Source organism: Vanderwaltozyma polyspora, genomic scaffold (assembly GCF_000150035.1).
Source record: "Vanderwaltozyma polyspora DSM 70294 KpolScaffold397 genomic scaffold, whole genome shotgun sequence".
NCBI lineage: Eukaryota > Fungi > Ascomycota > Saccharomycetes > Saccharomycetales > Saccharomycetaceae > Vanderwaltozyma > Vanderwaltozyma polyspora.
In genome coordinates this window covers 15,241-42,151 of record NW_001834594.1, presented here as the reverse complement: position 1 = coordinate 42,151, position 26,911 = coordinate 15,241, and the positions used below count along the sequence as shown (strand labels likewise).

Genomic DNA, 26,911 nt, shown 5'->3' with positions numbered 1-26,911 from the left:
CTGGTTTATTTAATGTTACTGACATTTTAACAAAAAACAGTAACGCAAATTCAATTCAAGAAATTGTTTGAATGCTCGGAAAATAAGTTACACCCAGGAGACATTCTTCGTATAACTGAGCTAGGAGAATAAAAATCCAAGGACAAGAAGAAGATGTTGATGATCAGTTAAGAAGATCGTAAAAACATGTCTTTACGGAGGTGTGTCAGAATTATGAGGTAACACGTGATATATACGTATTACGACATTATTCATATAGGATAAAGAAATGTTACTTTACACGAAAGTGTTATTTCTGACGTTAAAACTTTTCCAACACTTTATATAAGAAATGACAAGATCTTAATTGACACTTGTCATGTTAATTATATTCCCATGTGTATATTATATACTTTAATACACCGGATCAATATCAACTTATTAAGAATGTCCTTGGAAATAAATAAAGAATCTATTACTATGAATGATTCGGTAGAAAAACCACAACATAATTCTCTACAGATATTGTGTTATATTTAACAAAAGAGGTAATAATTGTGCATTTTTATATTCTTGGTTGCAATCATTGTTTGGCAAATGAAAATCAGCATCTGCAGTTGTATCTCGGATGACATTAGGGTAATTGTGATAGTATAATTATTTTATTTGTGGATGGTTGCGAGTAGTAGTCTCTATATTTGAGCAATAATCACAAATCGTATTCCGCGATAGTTTAATGGTCAGAATGGGCGCTTGTCGCGTGCCAGATCGGGGTTCAATTCCCCGTCGCGGAGTAATTTTTTGATACCAATCACTGAACTTAGTAACAACACAATGTATTTTTAATATGTTCTACCAAAATCAATTAATTTAATTAAACAATTTCATCATCAATACATAAATACATTAGTTACCTAGTTACTATTTAAAATATTATAATTAGTACAAAATAACCAAAAGATATGAACGTATTCAATTAGCAATAATAGCTATTAATTAAACGCAATACAACTTTTGTGATCTCTTACAAAATCAATTAAAAGCTGCAGAGTATGCCAGAGACCAGGTCAAACTTTGACCTGGATCCAAGTAAGCGGGTAGGAAACCAGGAGAGGTAAAGAACGCATAAGAAGATGCTGGATCATACAATGCTACGTTCAACATAATAACACCTCTCCATCCATCAACTACAGTATTAACAATAGGTGCTAACAATTGATTGTATTCTTCTCTTACAAAATCTGGAGTTCTTATGAAAGATGAGGATGGTGTAATAGGAATTGCATGGATCATTTGTATATATTGAATTAGGGTACCAAAGTAAGTTGTATGATCAACTTTGTTTTCAAACAAAATACCACTTACTCTGTTTGGTTTGAAAATTGGTGGAACAGTTTGATTACTATCAGCATATAGGAAATAATTGTTCAAACTAACTCTCATTATACCCAATTGCAGATTGGCTCTAGAAACCATGTATTCATCGCCAGTAACCAAACCCCACAATTTCAAAGCGTATACGGAATTAACATCTTCAGAACTAGACTCTTCATCTTTACCGTCACCGCTAACGAATAAACCTTTTGCCCAAGAATGACCGTGATACCAATCAAATGATCTGAAGACTGGGAAATATTGATCATTGTCATTTGGATTAGCATAATCTCTAATTAAACTTTCAACCCAAGCTCTATTCTGTGGTATCCAATTCTTTGAACCAGCATCATTGTCAACTTTACCTAAAATAGCGGCTGCTAGAACATGGTAACCATAGTGGAAATGATGGTCGTTGTAGTATGAATTACCGAAGTCTTGCGATGAGTCACCAGAAGAAACAATACCTTTCCAAGTAGTATCATAAGTCAAAGGTAAAATTTGGGTATTAGAGGTAAATGTATTAAATGCTGCTTTCAATTTTGGCATCAATGTGGCAACCAGTGTACTATCTTTCAAAATGTATTGACAAACATATAGAACCCATGCATATTTAGCCAAAATCTTACCAGCAAAATACATTGAATTAACATTTGATTCTGTTACAACGTCTCCAAGAACATCTGCTTGGGCGGCTGTACGAATAGCAGCTAGTTCAGCAGTAGTATAGTTAGGGAATGCTTTACCCGGAATAGTAGTAAATGGAGCAAAACCTAAGGCTGTAGGGATTGTCACTGTCATTTCAAATTTATTTATTATATATCCAGTCATGACACCTTTGGTTGTGGAATCCAATTTTGAATTGATTCTAAATGGCCCCATTGTTGGTGCGAAGGTTTGAACATGATGAGGTAAGGCATAGTGAAGACTCGCACCACTTAGAGAGGATCCATTTGTGGAATACTTGAAAATATATTTACCGATGGTTCCTGTGGTATAACCAGACAATTCACAGTCTGTAGAATAACAACCTGCGGCAGTATCGATTGAATTTTCGGTACTTCTAACAATTTGAATAATTGCCTTGGATAATTTAGCATTGGCTTTGATGGTATTAGGGTCAGTCAAAGTCAAATTAACTGTTTGCCCTGATTCTACAGTTAAGTACAAGGTCCAGATTACTTGGTTTTGCAACAAAACCGAATACTTTTGTTGAAAAGGTTTCACTGAAGTTAGTTTGGTCAAACTAACGAAACCGACACCTGAAGTAACAACAGGGGTCATATTAGAATATACCGCGGTAACAAAACCCATACCTTGGACCAGTGGAGCTACAAAATATGAGGTACTGGATTTTTGAATTTGTAATTGCACTGACATATGCTTTGGATTTTTCAATACTAATGTCATATCAGCTGCTGTAGAAAATTCGGTAGCACCAAAAACAAGAGATTTAATACCAACTGGACTAAAATAGAATTCAGGTGGTACGCCTGGTGCGAACACTTTTTGAGAAGATGGAACATAAGAGACAGCCAAACCGAATTGAGAAGGATCTTTTGCAACCCAAACAGAATAAGGATGTGTCCATGTTGGTAAAGTTTGAGATGCTAACAATAAATTTCCATAAAATTTATTTGTTTCAATTGGCAAACCGGATGGAGTAATAATTGGTGGACTAACTGGATGTACAGTATGTGGAAAAATTGCTGGAGGTGGGCCAATTGGTAAAGTTTGTTGGAAAATATCTTGCTCAATTTCAAAAGTTTCCATCATTTCTATTATTTTTTCAGTTTCATCTAATGTTTCAGTACCTGGTTGCAATTCTGCAACAGGTGCTGGTTCTGGTTCACATTCTGCTTTTTCATCAATAGGCTGTTCTTGTGACACGGCTTCTGGACTTTGAGCGGCAGAATCATCGGAAATAATTTCTAAAGTTTCAGTTTCAATTGGTTCAGATTTATAAGAATCGACATTGTCGACGGTTTCAATATTAACGGTATCAGTAATTTCTTCACTTTCTACCATTTTTCTTTTTATTAAACAAGGTGGTCTTTTAGGAAGTTTGGGTCCAGACTGAAATTCTTGTTGAGCAGAACAAAATTGATTATAATTATTACTGTTCAGAACATCTTGCATTTTATATGATCCTCTACTTGAGGGTCTTTTCGGCAGAGTAGGTGGATTCTCTTGTTCTAAAAATTGATCATTATTAGAATTATAACTTCGAAGTGAAGGGGATCTTGGAGGTAAAGGAGGTTTTCTTGAGTATAGAGAGTTATTTCTTGAAATTGGGGTTGCCGGACTTGAATGAATTGAAGCAAAACTATTGCTTCTATGGGGTGTACGACTTTGTCGGGATATACTTCTGTGGGGTCTTTGTGGTATCCTCGGCGGAAGTTGTGATTGTGATTCTTGAGTATTATTGTTATTACGGTCGGTATTTGGATCTGTCTCGGAATAAGGAGGTGGGTTACTTAAATCTATATTCTCAATAGTAATTTTTGGGATAGGTCTATTATTGTAATTCATGATTATTGTACAACCTCAAAAACAAAACAAATTATAGTAGAATTAGAAATTAGAAATTGGAAATTGGTTTTAAATTTAACTTAGAAATCAGAACCGTGGTAGTGGGGAGGGGGCGAGTAGTGATGGTCACACAAACAAAATACGGCACTTAAATTACTTTACTTTAATTTTGTGTATAGACATGTAAAGAAAAGTAATTTAATTTCAAATGTGAAGATCCTTTTCTCAATTTAATGGACTTTCCTTGGGGTTTTCTTATTAATTATTAAAAGTGTTTATAATCTTCTATTTAGTGCTGGTGGAAATGACAATAATCGATTAATTAATTGATTAATATAAGATTGTAACTGGCAGATCTTAAATTTTCCTTTCTAGGATACTCAATTTATAAATTAAATTAGGCAATTTTTAATAAATATATTTAAAATAATTTCTGCGATGATATTCAAAACATTATTTAGAGCTACGAACCTAATACCGTTATAATATTACAATCCAGATTTGTAAATTAAATTAACTTGAATGGAAACAGGAATCTCGAAGAATGTAATGCACAGGTACAAATGTTTTGATTTATCTTTCTATGCTTTTCAAAAAAAAATAACACAAAAATACAAATTAATCTTTTGAATCAGCCTCTTATTCATAGGAATGATAACCTCCAATTTAATTTACTCTTGTCAAGTAATTATTACCAAATCAAAAGCAGATCATTTTAGCTTTGAATAATATCTTTGGTTTTAAATTAATATTAATTTAACTATTAATACCACTTTTTGTGTTAACAAATTCTAGTAAAAAAGCTGCAGTAGTGAATATTGATTGAATGCTTGAAGTTCTTTTTCTTATGCTAAGCGGAAAAAAAACACTCAAGAAAGTGTTAGAATTGATAATAGTAGTTAATATTTGAGAAATTACCTAAAAGGATAAAGAGATGAAATGATAATTGCAAAGCTAAATTAAAGATTAAATTGGAGAAAAAGGCTAAGTAATGGTAAATCGTTATATATTGACAAGTTTCTGATCGAGTGTACTATGATAGAAGGTGATATTGTTAACAATAGTAACAAAAAACATAAAAATGATGGTAATGATGATTACAGCCATCGTAAAATATATTTAAAATTGCATCAAGAATATCGGATATTACATCTATTATATCATAGAAATAAAAATCAACACCACGTTGCAATATGGTGGAAAAGATTCAACATATTGAAAAGAAGCTGTGGACAAGTTATAGAAATTCTACAGGATAAGAAAATTAAAGGATCCAAAAATTGGTTTAAACTGTATAATTTAATCGAGAATTTAATTAATAAACAAATTAATAAAATATATTATGATTTTAATGGTATTATTGCATTGGGCCAGTTCGTGACATTGGGTGTAGTTCTAATAGGTTTACTAAGCAGAATTTATAACTGCTACATTGATATTTTGGAATTATTTAAGGATAATTTTATTAAATATGGTTGTAAAGCTATTATTACAAACAGTAGAAATGATAATTTTAATGATATGAAATATAAAGAAACAGAAAAATTGTTAGAGTCTATAACCAATGAAGAATTAGGTGAAAATCTTAAAGATATGTCAGATAATGGAAATAAATTAATGGAAATAACAAAGGATTATCCAATTTTATCAATTGATGATATTAATTTATTAAATATTAATAAAACTTCTAATTCTAATACTAAAGATGGAAGAATGTCTAATAAATCCAAAAAAAAGAAAAAATCAAAACCAAAGTCCGCTATTGATGATATTTTCAGTTAAATTAAATTAAATTAAATTAAACTAAACTAAACTAAATTAAATTAAACTAAATTAAATTGATAACTATCAAAATTAATGATTTAATGTCCATCCATATCTTTTATATAAATTTTTGTATTAATATTGTTATTGTTACTACAACTACTCTACATTAATAATAGTATTAGCCCATGTCGGTAAAACAAAGGATGCTGAATGTATATCAGGATTATAATATCTTAATAAACCTTGTTCTTTTATATCTGGTTTACGTTGTGGTACTGTGATATCAATTGTTTCATCTTTACTACAAACAATTAATCCTAATTGTCCAGAAGTATAAGTAGGAACCATTGTATAACAATACTGCGTGTTTTTAAAAATCGATCTACTCGTTTTCATTAAATTCTTTAGATAATTTAAATCCAACCAAATATTTTCTGATGCTTGTGCAATCATAATACCATCTTTTTTCAACGCATTGAAAATCAATTGAAAGTATTCTTTTTGGAAAAATGCTTCTGCTGGCCCATCAGGATCTGATGAGTCTGTAATAATAACATCATATTTTTCAACACTATTTAAACCAGCCGTTTCTTTTAAAAATTTAAAGCCATCGCATAATTTTACATCAACTTTTGGATGATTAAACGCTGATGACATTTTTGGTAAATATTTTTCAGATAATTCAATTACTGTTCTATCAATCTCTACTAAAGTTACAGATTCAACACATGAGTGTTTAACAACTTCTCTTATTACACCACCATCTCCACCACCAATAACTAAAATTTTCTTGGGATTCTTATGAGAATATAACGGTACATGTGAGATCATTTCTTGATAGGCAAATTCATCTCGCTCGGTACATTGAATAATCCCATCTAATACTAATACGTTACCATATTCAGCACTCTTAAATAATAAAATATCTTGGAATTCACTCTTTGAATGATGTAGTACCTCTTCAACTTTTAACATTAATGCTTGACCGGGGAAATGGTCATCGCTTAATTCTCTAAACCAGCCATTAGCAATTCTAGGATGTTCAATCATTGGGAAAAATTACCACCACACAGAATGACCTTCTCACGTAGTCTATGAATATTGTAATGATCTTTTAATCGTTGAAATAAGAATCCATTAGTCTCAAATATCAGATCTAACTTTCTTCCATTATTAACAGAAAAAGCTCCACAACTTTTCAATTTTAAAAGCGTTTATTTTAATTTTTTTTTCCCTCTACATTAAATTAATATTTTCTTCAATCTCACGGATGGGCAGGTAGATATATTCGCATGCATACTTATTTTTAACTTTTCTTAAGTAATGGACAGATATTATAGATATGAAAAAACACCTTTGTACATCAAAAGCTTGCAATATAATTAAACCTTGGAACTGGTATATGAATGATTGTTTGAATGCGCTATATATATAAATATGTATAGATAATTACATCATTAATTACAAAGTGTGAGATAATAGAAGAGATAAGTGGAGAATAATTCTTCACTTGAATGCCGCANATTGAATAGATGTTCTTGTTATATTTGATTGAACAATTGGTTCAATTTCTTTAATACACCTTTGCATTTTTTCTGTATTATTTTGGAAACAATTTTGTAAACATGCAGTTAGCGGTATCTTTGTATCTTTTTCCAATAATTCACCTAATACAAATTGGAAAAATTGTAAATCAACTGTAATTTGCAATAACCCATCAGATGATACATTACCAATATATGGCTTGAAAGATTCAAATAGATATTTTGCGATAAAAATTTGACTCTCTTTTAAAATCTTATTGATCAATTGAGGCCCAATTCTGAAACATTCACTGTGAACTGTAACCAAAACCATCAAACCTTCAATAATATAATCACTAACTCTAAATGAATTGGATGAATATGTAGCCCAACTGATTTCTCTGAATTTTTCTTCTAAAATATCTCTTAAATTGATTTTTAAATCACTTAAATAATTACCGAAGATTGATTGTTCCATTTTACCTAATAAATTGAAAACGCTTAGATTTCTGTCTTTCAAATTCCATTCAAAGGCTTCATCAAAATATTGCAAACTTTGTGGGAATGTGATCTCCCTGATATATTGCAAATTGGTCAAAGTTAATGTAGTATGTGCATTTCTTGGATTATCCTTGTCCTTGGCTGCATTTTTCAAAATAGCTTCCAATACAGATTCCATCGACACAATTTGTTGCGATTCAATATTTGTCAACAATTGCTTTGAAGGATAATTAATAATTGAAATACCATTTAATACAGGTAACTTTTCGAAAGAGAATAACAAATCCCTAATTGTCTGGATACTTAATTCTTGGAAGACCCTGATTATTTCAGGGAACTGTGTTACGCAATATTCGATTTTATGTCCATTGACATTAGTGGCAACAGTTTCATATGCTTGCCAATCCTCTAATTTGTAAAAATCAGCCAAATCTCTTAATTTTGTTGCTGAAATTGCGCTAACTGAACGTTCCAGCACCACTGATACAACTTCTCTTAAAACATCAATTGACCTAGATGTAATACCTAATTGGGCTATTTCGGTTGTGAAGACCAAAATTGGTTCTACGACTCTTGGTAAATATCTTAAACAACTTAGACAGTTTGCATTTGGTGGTATAAACCCGAAATCTGTTACACTAGAATTTGAATTATTTTCGACTTTTGTAATTTGAATATTTTCCGAGTCTTCATCATTAAATAAGTTAAAATGAGAAGATTGGAATAATGTCATTAATTTATTTGAAATTAACTCGACTATCGATTGACCTCTTTTCCTTATATCATTAACCTGTTTGGTTTCCAAAACTAAAATGTTACGATAATCATCGATCGTGTATAATTCTCCGACTAAGATGTTTTCCTTTTTTTTATCATTTAATAAAGAATTTTGATATGTCCCATCTAAGAATTTTTCAACATGCTCCCAGAACTCGACAAATTGTTTACTAGTTTCTTCTAATAAACTGCTATATCTTAATAATAACATCCACATTTCTACGATAATCGAGGAGTCAGTTAACCCTTGGAACGACATAATTGCTGTCGTATTTGAACCTCTATCTTCTACATTAGTAGATTCTTCACCGATAGTGTAATTATTTGTCGAGCTTGAATTTAAGGTACTCATTCTATTATTGTAAGATGTACCATTGAACCCATCAGAAGTAACGTTTCTAAAACGGACAGCTTTGTTAATTGATAGGTAATGATTTAATTCTACATTTTCTGTTCCATTTATATTACAATTTGATAGGATTGTTTTTTGACTTTTAATAATTTTCGATTTCATTTCATTTGAAATATTGTTAAATTTATCTTCAAAATTCTCTAATCTAGTTAAGATCCATTGTATAATAGGGTTTTGTTCTTTCAAATCTAGATCTAACAATTTTGAAATCAAAGGTAAGAAGGTGTCTTGACTATTATTTTCGATATCTATTAAATTATTCCAAATCTGTTTTCGATAAGTATCCATTATATTTAAGACACCGTCCCAAATTTTTGATATTACTAAAGGTAATTCAATATCATTATTTTTATATAATAAACAAATTTCATTGTAATTATTTAATATCTTGGAATATTCTATCATTAAATTTTTATAATCCTTCTTATGCAAATAGTTTCTTAAAATTTTTGTTGAATTTATAAATTCTTTATTTTCTTCAATAAAAGTTTTGGTTAATTGATAATTTGAAATTTTTGTTGAACGATCTAATAATGGTTTTAATTTCAAGTTGGTAAATTTTACTTGATCATCAATTTTTTCACTTAAATGTTCAATATTAATTCTATTATTAAAATCATTATTTTTATTTGAATTTGAAGTTGAGCTTGAACTTGCAAAGTTTTCGTAAATTTGGTCCAATCTATTTTTAACTTTAACATATTTTGTAAAATTATCTTGTACTAAAATCTTTAATTCGTCAGATTGATTTTGTAAAGTCATATCTAAATAATCTAAAGAACTTGACAAATCATCGAAAGAATCTTTATTATGAATAGTTTTCAAAAAATTTATAACATTGAATTTCTTATTATTAATTAAAAATTGTGGTTGAAGATCTTGTGATACGCTTAAAGAATTTAAAATTGGAACAATTTTTTCATTATTTAGTGGATCTAATATTAAATCCTTATTGATTAATTTTAAATGTTCATCTTTCCAAGTTTGTTGTTGGGTCAATAAATCCTTTAGTATTTCGTATGAATTATCCGACATTGGAATTTGAGTTTGCCATTTACTCAAGTCAATTAATTTTGTTGAATCATCATTCCATGAATCAATTGGATTTAAAGTTTTTAAATCGTAAAAATCCAATAAATCATTTTCATTAATACTAAAAGGGTCTTCCATAATGTATATCAACAATTGATGAAAATTGACTGATTAATTGATTACTTGGTGCTTTTGTAGTTTCTCAATTGTCTACTTAAAAAAAATCCTAAGTTATATATATATATATATATATATATATATATATGTGTGTGTGTAAGTATATATACATGTAAATTTTCTTTCCCCTTTAAAAACAAGTATTAAATATTAAAAATCAATCGAAGAATGATAGATAGATAGATAAATAAATCTAAAATGACGAAACGGAGCGAATACAATATAGCTAACGAACTAAATCAAACTAACTAGTAAAAAGAAAAAAATTAACACTTCTCTTCCTTCTGCGTGCCATTCTCTGTAAATAAAGTTCTGATTGTATATTGTAGTGCATAGTTAAGTCTTTTATAGTACAATTCAAAAAATTACAAGGCAGGGTAAACCATAACACTACAGGCATCCAAACTGAAGTTTTATTCAAATGCTGAATACCACAGTCATATACTGCCAGAGATGCAAGACATGTTATATATATATATATAACAGCAGTGTTTCTGAAATTCCAAATGTGGTATTAGAAAGCAAGAACATATAAAAGAGAGACGAATAAATTGTAAAGAAGAGAAAGAGAGAGAAGTGAAAGATATCCAATAATATCTTAAGCAGTTTTAATTTTAATTTTAACTTCTTTTTCATCAAGAGAAGATAACATAATTCTCTATTTTTTTTGTTTGTTTATTCCTGTAATTTGATTCCCTTTATATACAAATTATATAATTCCCTTAACCTATGTGCATTAATTAATTTTAGTAAATTACATTGTCTCAATTGATAATTCATAATTGATTTACCCCACCAATTTCTAATATTTATGGTGTGATCAAACATCGAACAGTAATAAAATGAATGGAAACGTCATTTATTATTACTTTTACTCCACTTTTACAGATATTATTAAAAGATCGATGATATCTTCTTTCTGTAAATCCTTCCAGCCCCCCCCCCCCCCCCCCCCCTCACACACACATATATATATATATACTAATAAAGAAAGTAGAATAAAAACAATGAGAGAACAATCAGTCGTAAAAAAGGTCCGCGGCTAATTATTTGAATTTCTGCACTACTTCTTGTCCTGTCTTTCTAGATACGCTGTAATTGCATCAAGACCACCTAAATTGATTCTATTTATGTTTGCATTAAATATACACAATTGGAACTGAATAATATATATTGAATAGATTTAAGACAAGTCAAATTTACATCATTCGCTTCATATAAATAGCAGACACTTAATAATTATTCTTGTTATATTGTTCCACTTTGCATCGATGTTAATTTATTTATTTTTGTCTGTCCAGGAAATAAATCTGTTCAAATGGAAGGGTCAATTGGAAAACAATTAGTTATCCAACACTATATCCTAATACTATACTTATGGGTTTCTGTAGTTAGGATCTTTTATTTTATTCTTATAAAGTATAATAAGTATTGGTATATATTGGAATATCCGGCATACTACACATATTTATATTTACCCGGATCACTTTACAAATTTCAATCTTGCCTTCTTCGTCTTTTTTTTTTATTGAAATTTTTGAAATTTATGTATTCACAATTGAATAAAGTAAATAGAGTTCCGTTTAACTAATAATGGCATCAATCAATAGTAGACTAATCTTATATCAAGAATATCCTGATATATCCTGGGAAATATCGTAAACATACTTACTGGTATTTCATATCCATATAAATACACATACATATACATATACATATACATATAAACTTTCAGCTACACATAAAATGAGTCAGGAAATTGGATTGAACGAAAAACCAGAAAATGATTTTGACCAAGAAATGGATGTAGAAGTAGATGATGAATTTAATGATAACGAAGAAGGTCAAATAGATAACGGGTTATTTACATCCAAAGAAGATAAACGAGTCTCAGATTCAAATGGTGATTTTAATGAAAAGAATAATAACGATTCCACTACTACTTCAAAATCTGCTACCAATAACAACGATAAAGATAATAAAAAAATCGAAGACGATAAAAAATTATTCGAACTACCAGAATTCACAAGAAAGGATAAAACTCTGAGTGAAATCTTAGAACTAATGGATGAAAATGTTCCAATTATCCCAGATGCTGTAATCGATTACTATATGACAAAAAATGGATTCAATTGTTCAGATAAAAGGGTTAAAAGATTACTAGCTTTAGCAACACAAAAATTCATTAGTGATATAACTACTGATGCATACGAATATTCAAGAATAAGATCATCGGTATCCGTCAGTAATGCAAATAATGGTCAATCCAGAGCCAGACAATTACTAGCCGCTCAACAACAACAGCAGCAACAACAATTAACCCAACAGCAACAACAGCAAAATGAAAAAAACACTCAAAGTAAGGTTGTCCTAACAGTAAGCGACTTAAGCGCAGCTGTATCAGAATATGGGTTAAACATTACAAGACCAGACTTTTATCGTTAAAATTCAACTCCTTCCTCCCCTCCCCTCCCCCATCTCAAACCACTGTTAAAATAAAATAGCTCTACCAGTGTCATTTTTAGAGTCTTAATTCAAATGAAATTGACTTCCTATCACATGAATAACGACGGATTGTGAAGAACTTAAAGAGAGCCTGGAAACGTAAAAGTACTAGGAAAGCTTACACTGGACAAGACATCTGCATTATAAGTATTGTTATCACTATAATCATCATAGCTGTTGTCACAACTGCCATAGCAATAATCGAAAGTGTATATCGTTATGAATATAATTTGTATCTATAATAGTTTTTATTTCTCAGGCCTACCTATACCATGTACTATAGATTAATATAGTTGCTGTAGTTCAAAATTGGACATATACCAATACATTATAATTGTCATTGTAAACGAAGCTTTATTACCTAGGTTTCTAGTAATTTCTTCCCCCTTCAAATTAAATCCATATATCAAATTTAAATACAAATGCTAATATTAAAAGATAAAAGCTAAAAGTTAATGCTATAGAGTATATAAAAAGGATTGTAATTGATTATTATTTAAGAATAATATCTACAGACCTTTCGAATTAGATTCACGATTCAGTTAATTTACATATACTGAGTTGTAAAGAAATACGACAGTTTTACGTGGATTTTTTTTTGGCAACTTTTATTGTCTTATTATTATTAGGGCAAAGCAGAAAATAGACAATTAATTTTGGGTTGGATCAGTTATATATATATATTACTATTAAATATGGCTATTGATTATTCTAAGTGGGACAAGATTGAATTATCTGATGATTCTGATGTCGAGGTTCATCCAAACGTCGATAAACGCTCATTCATTAGATGGAAGCAGCAAAGTATTCATGAAAATAGAATGAAGAGAAATCAGGATATAAAAAATTTAGAGACTCAAGTTAGTATGTATGATTCTCTAAATAAAAGAGTGGATAAATTATTGGCTCAAGTTCCTGTAAGTGAATTAGGTAACTTGGACAATATTTCTAAGTTTTTAAATGCCAATTTTGATAAACATGAAAAACAGACAGGTGAAAATGTTGATCCTAATATTCCATCATATAATGAAATGGTTGAAGATTTATTTGAGCAATTAGCAAGTGATGCCAAAAAGGAAGGAAAGGATCCAAAGGATGGTAGCATTATCAACCAGTTGTGTTTGAAGCATAGAGAAAAAATCACAAATGTCACAAAGGATGCTACTGAAAAATACCGGGACTTTATAAAAAAAAAGTAATTAATTTCTTCTGAAGATATCCATACCGGATTTGACAGTGGTTTCATGAATACAAAAGGAGAGGATCAGGCAAATGATAAAAATGCAGTTGCTTTAGAATCGATTTCAGAGTCTCATGCTGTCGGAAAAGTCGATAAATTACCTGAATTTAAACCCGAACTAGAATTCATTGATTATGGGGAAGATATCATGAAATTGGCTCCCGAAACAGAACAATTTGGAATAATTGAAGTAAATGATTATAAAAAATCTGAACAATTCTTATTGGATCATATGCAAATTATTTCTGAACAACAAAAGGATGCGTTGATGATGAAGGCATTTGAATACCAAATGGAAGGTGACGAAAAAAAAACATATCAAGTAATCCATCAGTCAGAGTTACTAGGCTATGTTCGTGAGGTGTATGCATTGAAGAAAATTCCAAATTTGATTGTTGACCAAATGTCAGAAACTATTAAAGTTTTCTTCCAAAGAGTTATATTCAACCCAAACAATAGTATGGGTAAAAATTCATTTTTAGACTCTGTTAAAAATAAGTTTGAGCATGTCAAGAACCGTGTTAAGGTTATGGAACAAGAAGAAGCTGAAAATGGTGAAGGTGTAGAGACTATTCAATTGAAATCATTGGATGATTCTACGGAATTGGAAATCAATTTACCAGATTTCTCATCGTCTGACCCAGAAGAGGTTAAAAGAGTTGAAGTATTCAATAAGCTGCCTAAAAAGATGCAAGATGCAATTAAATCCGAAAATTTGGAAAAGATAAACGAAGTCTTTGCGGATACCCCTATAGAAGAAGCTGAAGCATACCTAGAATTATTTAACGAAGCTGATATAATTGGTGTTAAGGCATTATTGGAAAATGAAGAAGATTTTAAACATTTACAAGATGAATATAATCAAAACCAATTAGAAAATCTGTCTTTGGAAAACACCGAGGAAGAAATAAATAGTGCAGATATAGTCGATTAAATGTTGTAGTTGATAAATAGAAAATTAATTGAACTCATGTGTTGTGATGCATCTTTACACCTGTCTCAAATGATATCTTGAATGAGAAAATAAATTTTAATAAATTAAAATATTAAAAGATATGGATAAAAGTTTGATAACTGAATGACTATAAAGGAACTACATATTGAAGTAAACTTGAATCTCTATTTATGCTTTTTCTGTTGAATGAAACTAGATGACACAAACAAGGGAAATATTGATTGATCAGTTAAGCTTTTGTTTAATAAATTAGAGTAAATGCAAAATATGAATATGATTAATACAGTGACATTATGCAAAAGATAAAACAAATCAAGACGAAATAATTAGATTTGAAGGTACCTTGATATATCACGATTTCAAACTTAGGAGCAAACAGGCGGCATTATTTTCATCAAATGATACTGAATTTTTATTTTTATTACTATCTTCTTCATTTTCTTTTGGATCAGCAATTAGTTTTAACTCATTTTTCTTTGGATTTCTTAATGATATTGCACCAATCGTAGCCCAATCTTCTTCATCTGTTTCGGAATGGAAGGATTTATTTATGTCAGTATCAATATTTTTTCTTACCTGATGAAATCTTGGAATGTCATTATTGAGACAACTTTGGTTATTTTTACTTTTAATTTTGTTTTTATTTTTTGCAAAATATAATGTTGATCTTATTGATGATTCCTTTGATATGGAAAGGCGTCTTTTTGATAATTTTTGAGTGCCAGAAGTAGTAGTATAGAATTTTGGTTTATCTTCGTTGTTGTGATTGTCATTATTAATATTGTCATTATCATTTGTATTATTGTTATTATTTGAAGGAATTGTGTTGGAATTATGTTGGCGATTATGGCCTTTTCTTGTTAAATTTTTATTAGGCTGATATTTTCCTAATTGTTTAACTTTCCTTTGGAATAAAAATGCCTTTTCTAGATCCTTTGAAAGCAAATTTGAATCTGAAAGTACAATTGTTGGTTTTCTTACCCTTGAAACATTTGTGAACGTGTAATAAGCATTCGGATTTACGTGTGGCATAAACTCTAAATTATTTTGAATATTATAAAGGTCGATATCTTCAATTTCATTATTTTCTTCATGCTCAAATTCTTTTTTAATAAACGGCCTACTATGAATTTTTATATTATGATTACGATCATATTCATAATCTTCATCATCAACAGGTTCACCGTCACCTAAATCAACATCTGCGTCATATTTATTTTCATCAATAGGAAGATTTTGCACACGATCGTCATCTTCGTCTTTATCATTATTAAAGTGTTTTCCATTCTCACATGACAACTGTTTAAATCGTTTCTTTGGTGAAGATTGTTCAATTAATTTTATATTATGACTATACTTGTTGTCATCAATTTCTTCTTTTTCAACAATTGTTGTTGGATTTTTTGAATTTTCAATTTCATTAATACAATTTTTCAATTGTGTCACACTGACGTTCTTGCTCGAGGCGGTGAAAGTTTGTTGTTGTTGTAGATTTGAATTATTTTTTCTTCTTCTTTTTTGAGATTCCTGTGAAATCATATCTTTAATCTTAGCATTATTTAAATTTGTTAAACTTCTAATATCAATAAAATTCTCATTTTCATTTACAATTTTTGCATTCCATTGACCCCAACCAATTTTTTCAAAAACAACATTATTTGATTCATCTCCCGATTCCATTACACTCATGATCAATCTTCTTTGTTTCGAAGAGGATAAATCTTTAAAACTTGGGATTTCTTCACTTAAAGTTTGAGTGATATGTCTTATTGCCAATGGACCTCGTTTCAATAAAAGTGAAGATAATTTGTTTGGAGTAACCATTTGAACAGCAGCTATTGCAGCAGGAGATGTAGTTGACAGTGGTTTTATCAAAGAACGTACATTTTCTTGATTTGAAGTAATCAACATTTCCAATTCTTTGTGCGTTGTGTGCCTGCTAGATGTAGATGATGGAAATATGCTTGGAGTATGTATATGAGTATGTGTATGTGTGTGTCAGGTCTGTTGTGGAGTATAAGTTAGAACTTCAGTTGTAGTATCCAACAACTTATTATCTTTAATGTATAAGATTTCGTTTCCAGGATTGAAATTTAGCTTAAATAGATAGGATATCTATACAAGGATAAGAAGTAAATGATATGATATGTTGTGAGATATTATGTAAAAGGGATGGGAAAAAGTTAGAGAAATAGATAATTATTGAAATTTTCAATGATTAAATAAAAATTGAATTTCTTGTGGTAATGAGAAGTAAAATTTTGAATAAATTCTTGAGTATCCTTTAATTGATGCAGTGCAAATAGAGAGAAACGTTAAAGAGAAGGAGGTGAAGAAGAGAAAGAAGGTATACAAAGAGTATAGGAACTTAGTCCTGGGTGCTATTGAAGTTTTGTTCAACTAACCATTCCTGGTTCGTGATATCAGTCAATTCAGATGTCCTAAAGGTATTATTGTTATTTTTTTTTTTTTTGGATGATTCTTGATTTTTTGGAATCTTAATTTTCCTTAATTATTATTATGTTTTTTTTTCTTTTCTTTGATCTTGATTTTGGATTATATTATGAAGGATGGAACCCACAAAATATTAGACACATATATAATGGTTGAAAATAATGTGATACATCGTAACTAGGATGGGGGGGAGGGAGACTAGACACCTAAGATGATGGTAAATAAGAAGATGAAATGTCTAGTTTCTTGGCGCAGTCACAATAAAAGTGATTGCAATTAATTGGAAACTTCGAACATCTAAAGCAGTAACAAATCAAAAAAACAAAAAAAGGGCCTAAACCACATGAATAACAGACTCATTTTGGTTTACTTTATTGTTTAATTGTAATTTGTAGTGCGTTCATAGGTGAGAAGGATCGTTATATAATTTAGCGAGTACAGATACATATACATAATAGTAAGGCCACAAATCTTGTTTGTGGCCATCCATATGAAAACATTGCTGCAACTTGAATGTGCTGGCAGAACAAGAAACAGATTCATTGACTGGATCTGAGTGGTATTAAAATGTTAACACAAAAATCACAACAACAACAACAAGCAAAACAAATATATAGAAGTTTATGTGTCTTTTCATTCGCTATTTATATGTGTTGAATTGGTTGATTTTAATGAGTAGTCAGTTCTCCAATTGGGGATTGGCAGTGATCCTCTTCTGATCTATTTTCAGCTTTAGTTTTATCGTTATCGTTATCATTGGTTTGCGTTGTAATTGATTCTCTTTCCTGAAAAGGATACTGTGGCGGCGTATAAATGGTACTGTTTTGTCTCTTAAGATACAGTCGCTCCTGAAATAGCATCCATATCAATAGAATGGCCCAAAACTGTGTGTGTGTATCTCTCTCTCTCTCTTTCTGCTGCCAACACATACACAATTGTTAAGAACTTAGCCGCCGATGTGCACAGATGTGTCTTTTCCTAACTAGGAAATTAAGGGTGACCCATTAATATATTCGTTTCTTTGTTGGGTGCGTTTGTCTCTCTGAACAAGAGTCGGTTCTTCTCCCCTTCTGTATCTGACTATCATCTAATCTGCTGTCAATGTCTGCGGAAGCTTTCTCTTCCTTACGACAGGAACGGACCATCAACGGACAAAGCGAAAAATAAAGGTTGCCCGGGTAAGTGTTTTGTATTTGTCTCTGTGCCTCTGGGCTCAGGTTACCCGCAAACCGCATCCGTTCATCTTTGCTCACGTAAGGTATGATCTCAAAGCATCACGAGGACAAACAAAAAAGAAACTACCGCAGCCCACCCATCCATACTGAAAAAATAAAAAAAAACTAGATAAATTGCCCAACGAGATGAGAAAAAAATAAAAGCTTAAAGAGCAAGAAGCTTTCATCGCTTCTTTTTGTTCCTCTTCTCTTGATACAAGTGCGAAATTACTGGAATACCTAATGTGATACAAATTTCTCATGACGCACAGACTCAAAAAAAATCCATTTACAGTATTCTCGCTCGTTCGGTTCTCTCTCTTCTCTCTGTTCTCTCTGTTCTCTGTTCCCTCTTTCTATCTGCATATTCTCTCACCTATACATCGTCTGAAATATTTCACATATAAGAGAAAACTATGTGGAAAGCAGTTTTGGCTCTCTTATTATTTTCATTTTCATTTTCCAGATTCGTAGGGCTCATCGAAATTTTTCACTTTATGAAATCAAAGCACAACAGCGTTTTAATTGTGAAGTTTTGTCAGAATACTAAGCTACATCGTACAAATCAAGAGATCATGATGATGGTATTGGTATTGGTATTGTTACTTGTACTGTCTACTAATTGACAAGACACTATTGACAATTAATGAATCGAGATGAGATGAACTGAACTGAACTGAACTGAAAATGCACTACTTAACGTATGGTTAGGATATACCTCGTCCAGTATATCTTGCACAGCTACCAGACTTCTTTTTCTCTCTCTTTTCAACCATATCTGCATGATGTTAACTATACTTGCTCTGTCTGTCTGTCTGTCACACACACACTTCTCTCCAGTACCAAACTCTTGCTCCTCCTGTTGTATCTTACACCTAAATAACCAATTACTTATAAATATATATACCATCTTCAACTGAGGTCAGTATAATTAATTCACTTGTGTGAACTTTTTTTTTTGTCTTCCTCTTTCTTGATTTCTCTCTTGGTTTCTGCGGTAATTTCACTCTGAGTTTTGTTTCACTCTAGCGAAAAGAGCTAATGCTTTTCGAAAAGAAAATTTTTTTTTTACTTACATACATACTAACTCCCATTTCATATCTCTTATTACCATTGCTCTCTAATAATATTCTCCTTCTCTCTATCTAACTACTCTTCATCCAACTAATCTAGTAAACTTTTACTCACTTTTATCCAATTTTTACTTCCTCATACCTACTTTCATATATATATTAATAAAACTCAATTAACTTCTTATACAATACACACTGGTACTTCCCGTTATAAATTGGTTCATCGATCAATTAATTACTTGTAAATTCTTTTTTCCCATTCTTTGTTCTAACTTCCAACAAGACCATCTCATCAATCTGAATAATTAAATATGTCTAACCCATTCGATGTACTAGGCAACGATGTCGAAGACGCTAACGTCGTCTTGACTGCTCCAAAGGAACTTGTTAAGAAGACTACTTCTTCAAAGAAAGCTGATGTCCCACCTCCATCTGCTAACCCAGCTAGAGCCAACAAGAACAGACCACAACCAACTGGTAACGAACGTGCTATTAGAGACAAGGCTGCTGGTAGACAACAAAACAGATCCAAGGATTCTCCAGCTTCTGCTGCCACCAAGAAGTCCAACACTAGAAGAGGTACTGACCGTCAATCCAGATCTGGTAAGGTTGACACTCAAAAGAGAGTTAACAGAGGTTGGGGTGATGACCGTAACGAATTAGATGCTGAAACTGAAGCTAAGGCTGATGCTGATGCCGAATTGGCTGGCGATGTTGCTGCACAAGCTGCTGTCGCTGACAACAGAATGTCTTTGAACGCTTACTTGCAAGAAGTCTCCTCTAACGACTTGAACAAGAAACCAGAAGTTGCTAGAGAAGCTGAAGCTTTGGAAAATGCTGAAATCGTCTTCAAGGAAGAAGAAGTTTTAGTTGAAGCTTCCAAGACTAAGAATGTCAAGTCTAAGCAATTGAAGGTTAAGGAATTCTTGACCTTCGACGCTACCTTCTCTGACGCTTTACCACAACAAAGATCTAACGGTAACAGAGGTGGTAGAAATGCCAGAGGTAGAGGTGGCAGAAACAACACCAGAGGTGGTAGAAAGCCAACCAACGGTAACAACGGTAACCACGTTGAAAAGAAGCAAGGTATTGACACTGCTAACTTGCCATCTTTGGCTTAAATTTAAGAAATCTGTTTTTTACCTTTTGTTCAAAAATTTTTTTTGAGTTGAATGTTTCATATTTCTTAATTTATCCTTTTACCAATTATTCAGATCGATCGATGAATGGATTGTATATATCTACTAATGCAATATTATCAACATTTTAAAAGATAAACAATAAAAAAGGAGAATAAGGAAAAGTCACTTTTTATAATCATTATAACTTTTTATTTCAAGTTTTTACTATTGCATTTTATTTTTATATCAAACCTATTTCTTTTAATCCCTTATTTCAATTTTTTTATTACAAAATACTTTTTATTATTATGATTTAAATTCAAGTCTTGAACTGACATTATTACAGTCTTTTAATGTGATGGTGCCAGTGAAGTTTCATATTCTTCTGATAGTTAAAACTTTATATAAACAACAAAAAATGAAGTAAAAATGTTAAAGAGTAATAAATATATATGACGAAAGTTATGAAAGTTTTATATACTCGTTTATGCAATGATTAATTTTTGAGAAATATGCTTAAACCTTTAAATCTACCTTTAGAGTATATGTCACTACAAATGACAGTGTTATGAATAAAACGGTGTATTGCATTAAAAAGAAAACTGATAAGCAATCCATTTGGGTATGGTCTCCTTCAAGAGGAGTATAAAATGCTGTAAAATAAACTTGAGCTGTGGCACTAGGCATTGACCATGTTAAAATCATTACAAATTTACCAATAGCAGTTGCCATCCAATTTATATCCATTAACTTATTCGCCCATGCGACACCAATTATCGGCAATACCATTAAACGAAATACAGTCATTGCGACAGCAGTTTTTAAAAATCCTTCTGGTAATGTATTGATTTCCAGTCTGGCCAAGGTGCCACCCAGCATCAATAAACCCAATGGAATACAGGCATTACCAATATATGCTGTAAAATCCATCAAAAAGTTTAAAACTGGTTCGCCATCTGGCGCCATATGAACATGCACGTATGTAGGAACAAATAATGCCTTCACCCAAGGAATTAGAGCACATATGATACCTAAAAGTGCACCTAACGAGGCAGGACGGAAGAAATTGATACCTATATAAACCAACCATTCTAGCTTATGGTCTGTCATGAATTTATTAAACTTCGCTCTAATAGAATGAGGAGCATTTTCACTATTTGAATCATTGGTATAGTTTTCTTCCATCCCATCACTAACTGAAGTATTACCCTCTGAGGTTTTTGTTATAGTTACGTTATGAGTCCCTATATCTTCTAATAGTGTTAAAGGCTTTGATAAATCTAATTCACCTGTTTTAATTCTTGTGACTTCACTATACTCTTCAATGACATTATTAACTGAAGACTTCCTTCTCCTTCTCCTTAAATCAGTATTTCCTTCTGTAGATTCTTCTAAATTGTTCTCCAATGGGTTTTCGATTGATCTTTCTAAGAATGCTGGACTTGATGCGGCAGAGAATACTTTATAAGCATCAAGTGAAGTTGAATTCCTTATGAAGTTATCTGGATTTAAACTTCTTACTGAATATTCTTCGGGATCCGTAGATGTAGAGTTTATGCTTCTCGTTAAGCTTTCAGTATTTGGTAATGATCGTATTGATTGCATTTCCTCATAAGTATGTTCCATGTGGTTTTCCCCTAAATAATCATTATTTTTTGATTTGGACTGTATTGGAACTTGGGTTGAAGGTACAAATTTATGTTCAGCTTCTGAACTTGTACTAGAATCTTCTACAGTTGATTCGGTGTCATTTTTCTTGGCATTCTTGAAATCCAGGCCAACCAGTCTCCATAAACCAAAATTCATCAGTAAGAAACTTTGAGCAGTTAAAAAAATACAGGAATATGCAACACCTTTATCGGCTTCAGCAGCAGTAAAAATAGTACCATTACCCATACTTTGCACATAAGCAATAGGTAAGTCTGAAATATTTGGGAATAGACCTGCAAATATTAAACCCCAAAACCATTGCTTTGGAGCTTTTGTAGCAAAATTTGTTATAAGGGAGCAAACAGTTCCTACAGAGAATAGAATGACTGCGGATAATAATATAACACCAATTTCTTTAATATCTCTCCAAGAGATATTACTGACTATTTTATTAAAAGTTAAACATGGTAATATAGCATTGACAACCATATTTGAAATACCTCTAGCGATTTCTGTCGTTACGATTTTAAATCTTGCAAGTAAATAACCTACAAAAATAATGCAATAAATTTTTAAAATAGGTTTAATTGCAATATAAATTGCAGCACCTAAATCCACCGACATTGCACACCTTCGAAATCATACACCTGTATAAATCAATAATGACTGTTTTATTTTAATACCCAACACTGTTCTATAAGTCTAAAAAGAATGCAAAATGAAAATAAGAATATAACCCTTGGAAGCAATACTTTCCAAAACCTCTCAATAATCAGTGATAATCAGTGATAATTCCTTTCCTTACCCCAGATTTTAATTCACTGAACCTTGTTTGATTCTTCAAACAATAATCAATGATATATACAGAATAAATTATATATGAGAGAGAATGTTAAATGGTATTATAAAATATATATAATATAGTATAACATTAATATAATCTACCAACCGTTTTATTAACAAGTGATATATCCTTTTTGATTGAAGTATTATAAGTTAAATAAAAAAAGAACTGATTCTTAATGATAATGCAGCTACTGACTCATCTCTTCCCTAAATCATTCCTTTTATATTTCTATAGTTTAAATAGAAGGGTATCTTGATTCGTCGTTATCATGAATTAGAGATATATTTCGAACTCTGCACATATTTCAATTTTTAATTCGATTCGAAATATTCGTCAATGCGATGATGCGATGCCCTGTTACCCAAAATATCAGTTAAAAAGAACAGATTCATGGATAATTTCAGACAGAATAATACTTTGAACTTAATATGATCAGGGAGGTAAGAATTTAGAAAATGTAAAAATAAATGGGAGGGGAGGGGTTATGGAGGTATGGAGGTATGGAGGGCCATATTTGTATTTGTATTTGAATTTGAACTTGAATTTGAATTTGAATTTTAAATAGACATATCCATTTAATATACGGGGCATCGGTTACCGATTTCGGTGATATCTTGGTTTTTAAAGCCTTTTAAAGCCATTCTTTTTGTAAGAAATTGTTTTAGTATAAGAAACTTAGATATCGAACTTTCCTTTATATTGATTGTGACAGTCTATCCATTCATTCATTCATTCATGAAGAGGTATTTTTATTTTAGCTAATAGTACATAAATATGTGTGTGTGTTTTTCTTAGTTAAGTAAACTTGCATTATCAGATATCCGTGTATTATTATTAGTCAAGTTCCCCTGGTGACAACAATTCCTTTTGAGTTTTATGCATGGTATATGCATATTTGCTGCAACATTTGACTGAAATTATTCTGTCGCATTAGTGATGGGACTGATTGTAATATTTTTAGTCTGATCTTGTTTTTTTTTATTTTTTAGAAAGCTTGTTGTTCTTAACTACCAGAAAAGTATCTATAAAAACATAAAATTGTACAACTATACAAAGTAAATAGGGTGAAAAGGATGTATGTATGTATGTAGAAGAATTGATATATTACTAGTATTATTAAATATATACGTTAATATTTTTTTTTCTTTTAACTGTATTTTGTAATTTTTTGAGGGGGGTTTTGTTGAAGGAATGCAGAATAGCCATTCCTCTCTATGCCTGTTAATAATGATTTTGTAAATGAAACATGAATTTTAAAATTATAGGACGGAATTAAATTGATAGATCAACGATTGTTGTTCTTTGTTTTATCAATAGTCGATGTCTTAATTATTTCTTCTTAGCGTTGAAAAATTGGGTTTCGACAGCAGAGATAATAGATGGTACAATTTCTGCATTAGCAATAGTACTTAAATCACCTAATTGATCAGCTTCGTTAGAGGCAACCTTTCTTAAGATTCTTCTCATGATCTTACCAGATCTGGTCTTTGGTAAATCTCTGACTAAGATAACAGTCTTTGGAGCGGCAAATGGACCAATTTCAGATCTTACATGTAAGACTAATTCACGACGTAAGGCATCTGGGGTGACATGGTTAGCATCACCTTCAGTGGCATTTTCTTGTATATAATCAGAGTTCTTCAAAGAAACGAATGCGACAACTGCTTGACCAGTTAAATCATCATGAATACCAACGACGGCAGATTCAGAAACATTATCATTAGCAACTAGAGAAGTTTCGATTTCGGCTGTAGACAATCTGTGACCAGAAACATTAACAACATCATCAACTCTACCTCTGATCCAGTAGTAACCATCGTGATCTCTACCAGCACCGTCACCTGTGAAATAGTAACCTGGGTATGGCTTCAAGTAGGTATCAATGTATCTGTCATGGTTGTCCCATACGGATCTAGCCATTGATGGCCAAGCAGACTTAACAGCCAAAACACCTTCAACATCATTGCCTTCTAATTCAACACCGCTGACTGGGTCGATAATACAGGCATTGACACCGAAGAATGGGACAGTAGCTGAACCTGGTTTGGTTGGAACAGCACCGGCTAATGGGGCAATTAAATGAGAACCAGATTCAGTTTGCCACATAGTGTCACAAATAACACAGTTCTTGTTACCAATCTTGTCGTGGTACCATTCCCATAAATCTGGAGCGATTGGTTCACCGACAGAACCTAACACGCGTAAGGAAGAAGTGTCATATTTTGGAATTTCGGCTTCACCAACACGTTTGATTAATCTTAAAGCCGTTGGAGCAACGTAGAAGTGAGTGGCTCTGTGACGTTCGATAATTCTCCAGTATCTACCGTAGTCTGGATAAGCTGGAGTTGATTCAAAAATAATTGTAGCGGTACCTAAAGCTAATGGACCGTATAAAGCGTAAGTGTGACCGGTAATCCAACCGACGTCACCAGCAGTAAATAGAACATCTTCAGGATGAATATCGAAAACATATCTAGTTGTTAAAGCGGCACCTAACAAGTAACCACCAGTGGTGTGAACAATACCCTTTGGAGCACCAGTAGAACCAGAAGTGTATAACAAGAACAATGGATCTTCAGAGTTACAAGAAACAGGTGGTAAGTAACCTCTTTGTTTCTTGGTTTCTTCATGCCACCAGAAATCTCTGCCAGCTCTCATTGGGATACCTTCAGTACCAGTTCTTTGGAAAACCAAAATACGAGAAACTGAATCGACACCGTTCAAACCTTCATCGACGATTTTCTTAGTGTTGACAGTTTTACCACCTCTCTTACCTTCATCACAAGTGATGACAACTTTACAACCAGCGTCAACTACACGATCCTTTAGTGAACCGGCAGAGAAACCAGCAAAAACGACAGTATGTATAGCACCCAATCTGGCGACAGCTAACATAGCGACGACAGCTTCTGGGATCATTGGCAAGTAGACAGCGACTGTATCACCTTTCTTGACACCCCAACTTTGTAATACACCAGCAACTTCAGAGACTTGTTTTAACAATTCACCAAAGGTAATGATTCTGTTTTCCTTTTCGTCATCAGCTTCATAGATAATGGCGGTTTTATCAGGGTTTTCGAAAGCATGTCTATCAACACAGTTATAAGCAGCATTCAATTCACCATTTAAGAACCAAGCAGAATCACCTTTTTCAATTGAACCAGTTTGAACCTTGGTGAAAGGTCTGTCCCAATGTAGGTATTCTTTAGCCATTTTAGAGAAAAAAGCATCTGGGTTATTAATGGATTCGTTATACATTTTGTAATATTGATCCATACTGGTAATGTAACCTTTACCAGGTTGAGATTTATAGAAATGTTCTGGAGCTTGACGAGCATTGACGTTATGAGCCTCGTGGACTACAGTATGTTCTTTTGTAGTCATTTTGTATTACTATATTATTTCTATAATTGAATATTAATGGATTTTTAATGTTTGACTTCTGGGAGAATAAAGAAATTATTAAGTCAAAAATAAATTATATTTAATGTCTTCAAATGATAGGTCCTATCTAGGTATTTATACCAAAATTAATTGTTTGATCTATTAGAAGAAATGAGATGAGAATGTGAAAAATGTAAAAATAAATTAGTAGTGAAATTTAAAGAAAGTATTGAATCTAAGTTTATATTTGGAAATAAATTAGATGAATAAATACAATCTTGATCAACTGTTAGTTATTAAATAAATAAATAAATAATTATTTTAATTTTTTCAATTGACGGAATTAAGTAATATATACAGCTCACGCAACTAATAATTCTTGTTTAGTTTAACT

The 26,911-nt window shown here is 31.6% G+C and overlaps 9 protein-coding genes, 1 non-coding gene and 1 further gene across 10 annotated transcripts, besides 2 other annotated features; 5 read left to right on the top strand and 6 right to left on the bottom strand.

The window, feature by feature from the left end:
• The first annotated feature begins 701 nt into the window (after positions 1 to 701).
• Kpol_397trna1 lies at positions 702 to 773 on the top strand. The gene has a single exon. It is a non-coding gene; the product is annotated as a tRNA-Asp (tRNA).
• A 238-nt stretch (positions 774 to 1,011) lies between these two features.
• Kpol_397p14 (uncharacterized protein) lies at positions 1,012 to 3,885 on the bottom strand (the record flags this gene model as incomplete). Its single annotated transcript, XM_001642962.1, has 1 exon — positions 1,012 to 3,885. One exon carries the CDS (start codon positions 3,883 to 3,885, stop codon positions 1,012 to 1,014), a length of 2,874 nt encoding a protein of 957 aa, XP_001643012.1.
• A 1,035-nt stretch (positions 3,886 to 4,920) lies between these two features.
• Positions 4,921 to 5,667, top strand: RMP1 (Rmp1p; the record flags this gene model as incomplete). The annotated part of the gene is made up of 1 exon (XM_001642961.1): positions 4,921 to 5,667. The coding sequence occupies one exon, from the start codon at positions 4,921 to 4,923 to the stop codon at positions 5,665 to 5,667; it is 747 nt and encodes a 248-aa protein (XP_001643011.1).
• Positions 5,668 to 5,808: 141 nt separating this feature from the next.
• On the bottom strand, positions 5,809 to 6,702 carry SPE4 (spermine synthase; the record flags this gene model as incomplete). The annotated part of the gene is made up of 1 exon (XM_001642960.1): positions 5,809 to 6,702. One exon carries the CDS (start codon positions 6,700 to 6,702, stop codon positions 5,809 to 5,811), a length of 894 nt encoding a protein of 297 aa, XP_001643010.1.
• A 456-nt stretch (positions 6,703 to 7,158) lies between these two features.
• On the bottom strand, positions 7,159 to 10,035 carry SEC5 (exocyst subunit SEC5; the record flags this gene model as incomplete). Its single annotated transcript, XM_001642959.1, has 1 exon — positions 7,159 to 10,035. One exon carries the CDS (start codon positions 10,033 to 10,035, stop codon positions 7,159 to 7,161), a length of 2,877 nt encoding a protein of 958 aa, XP_001643009.1.
• Positions 10,036 to 11,820: 1,785 nt separating this feature from the next.
• Positions 11,821 to 12,519, top strand: TAF10 (Taf10p; the record flags this gene model as incomplete). The annotated part of the gene is made up of 1 exon (XM_001642958.1): positions 11,821 to 12,519. The coding sequence occupies one exon, from the start codon at positions 11,821 to 11,823 to the stop codon at positions 12,517 to 12,519; it is 699 nt and encodes a 232-aa protein (XP_001643008.1).
• Positions 12,520 to 13,274: 755 nt separating this feature from the next.
• Positions 13,275 to 13,775: a sequence feature (similar to hypothetical protein; correction of possible frameshift sequencing error~similar to Saccharomyces cerevisiae CDC37 (YDR168W)).
• Kpol_397p9 lies at positions 13,275 to 14,753 on the top strand (the record flags this gene model as incomplete).
• Positions 13,779 to 14,753: a sequence feature (similar to hypothetical protein; correction of possible frameshift sequencing error~similar to Saccharomyces cerevisiae CDC37 (YDR168W)).
• A 372-nt stretch (positions 14,754 to 15,125) lies between these two features.
• Positions 15,126 to 16,685, bottom strand: Kpol_397p8 (uncharacterized protein; the record flags this gene model as incomplete). Its single annotated transcript, XM_001642957.1, has 1 exon — positions 15,126 to 16,685. One exon carries the CDS (start codon positions 16,683 to 16,685, stop codon positions 15,126 to 15,128), a length of 1,560 nt encoding a protein of 519 aa, XP_001643007.1.
• A 3,141-nt stretch (positions 16,686 to 19,826) lies between these two features.
• Kpol_397p7 (uncharacterized protein) lies at positions 19,827 to 20,636 on the top strand (the record flags this gene model as incomplete). The annotated part of the gene is made up of 1 exon (XM_001642956.1): positions 19,827 to 20,636. The coding sequence occupies one exon, from the start codon at positions 19,827 to 19,829 to the stop codon at positions 20,634 to 20,636; it is 810 nt and encodes a 269-aa protein (XP_001643006.1).
• A 516-nt stretch (positions 20,637 to 21,152) lies between these two features.
• Kpol_397p6 (uncharacterized protein) lies at positions 21,153 to 22,910 on the bottom strand (the record flags this gene model as incomplete). The annotated part of the gene is made up of 1 exon (XM_001642955.1): positions 21,153 to 22,910. One exon carries the CDS (start codon positions 22,908 to 22,910, stop codon positions 21,153 to 21,155), a length of 1,758 nt encoding a protein of 585 aa, XP_001643005.1.
• Positions 22,911 to 24,462: 1,552 nt separating this feature from the next.
• On the bottom strand, positions 24,463 to 26,517 carry ACS2 (acetate--CoA ligase ACS2; the record flags this gene model as incomplete). The annotated part of the gene is made up of 1 exon (XM_001642954.1): positions 24,463 to 26,517. The coding sequence occupies one exon, from the start codon at positions 26,515 to 26,517 to the stop codon at positions 24,463 to 24,465; it is 2,055 nt and encodes a 684-aa protein (XP_001643004.1).
• Between the last annotated feature and the right edge of the window lie 394 nt (positions 26,518 to 26,911).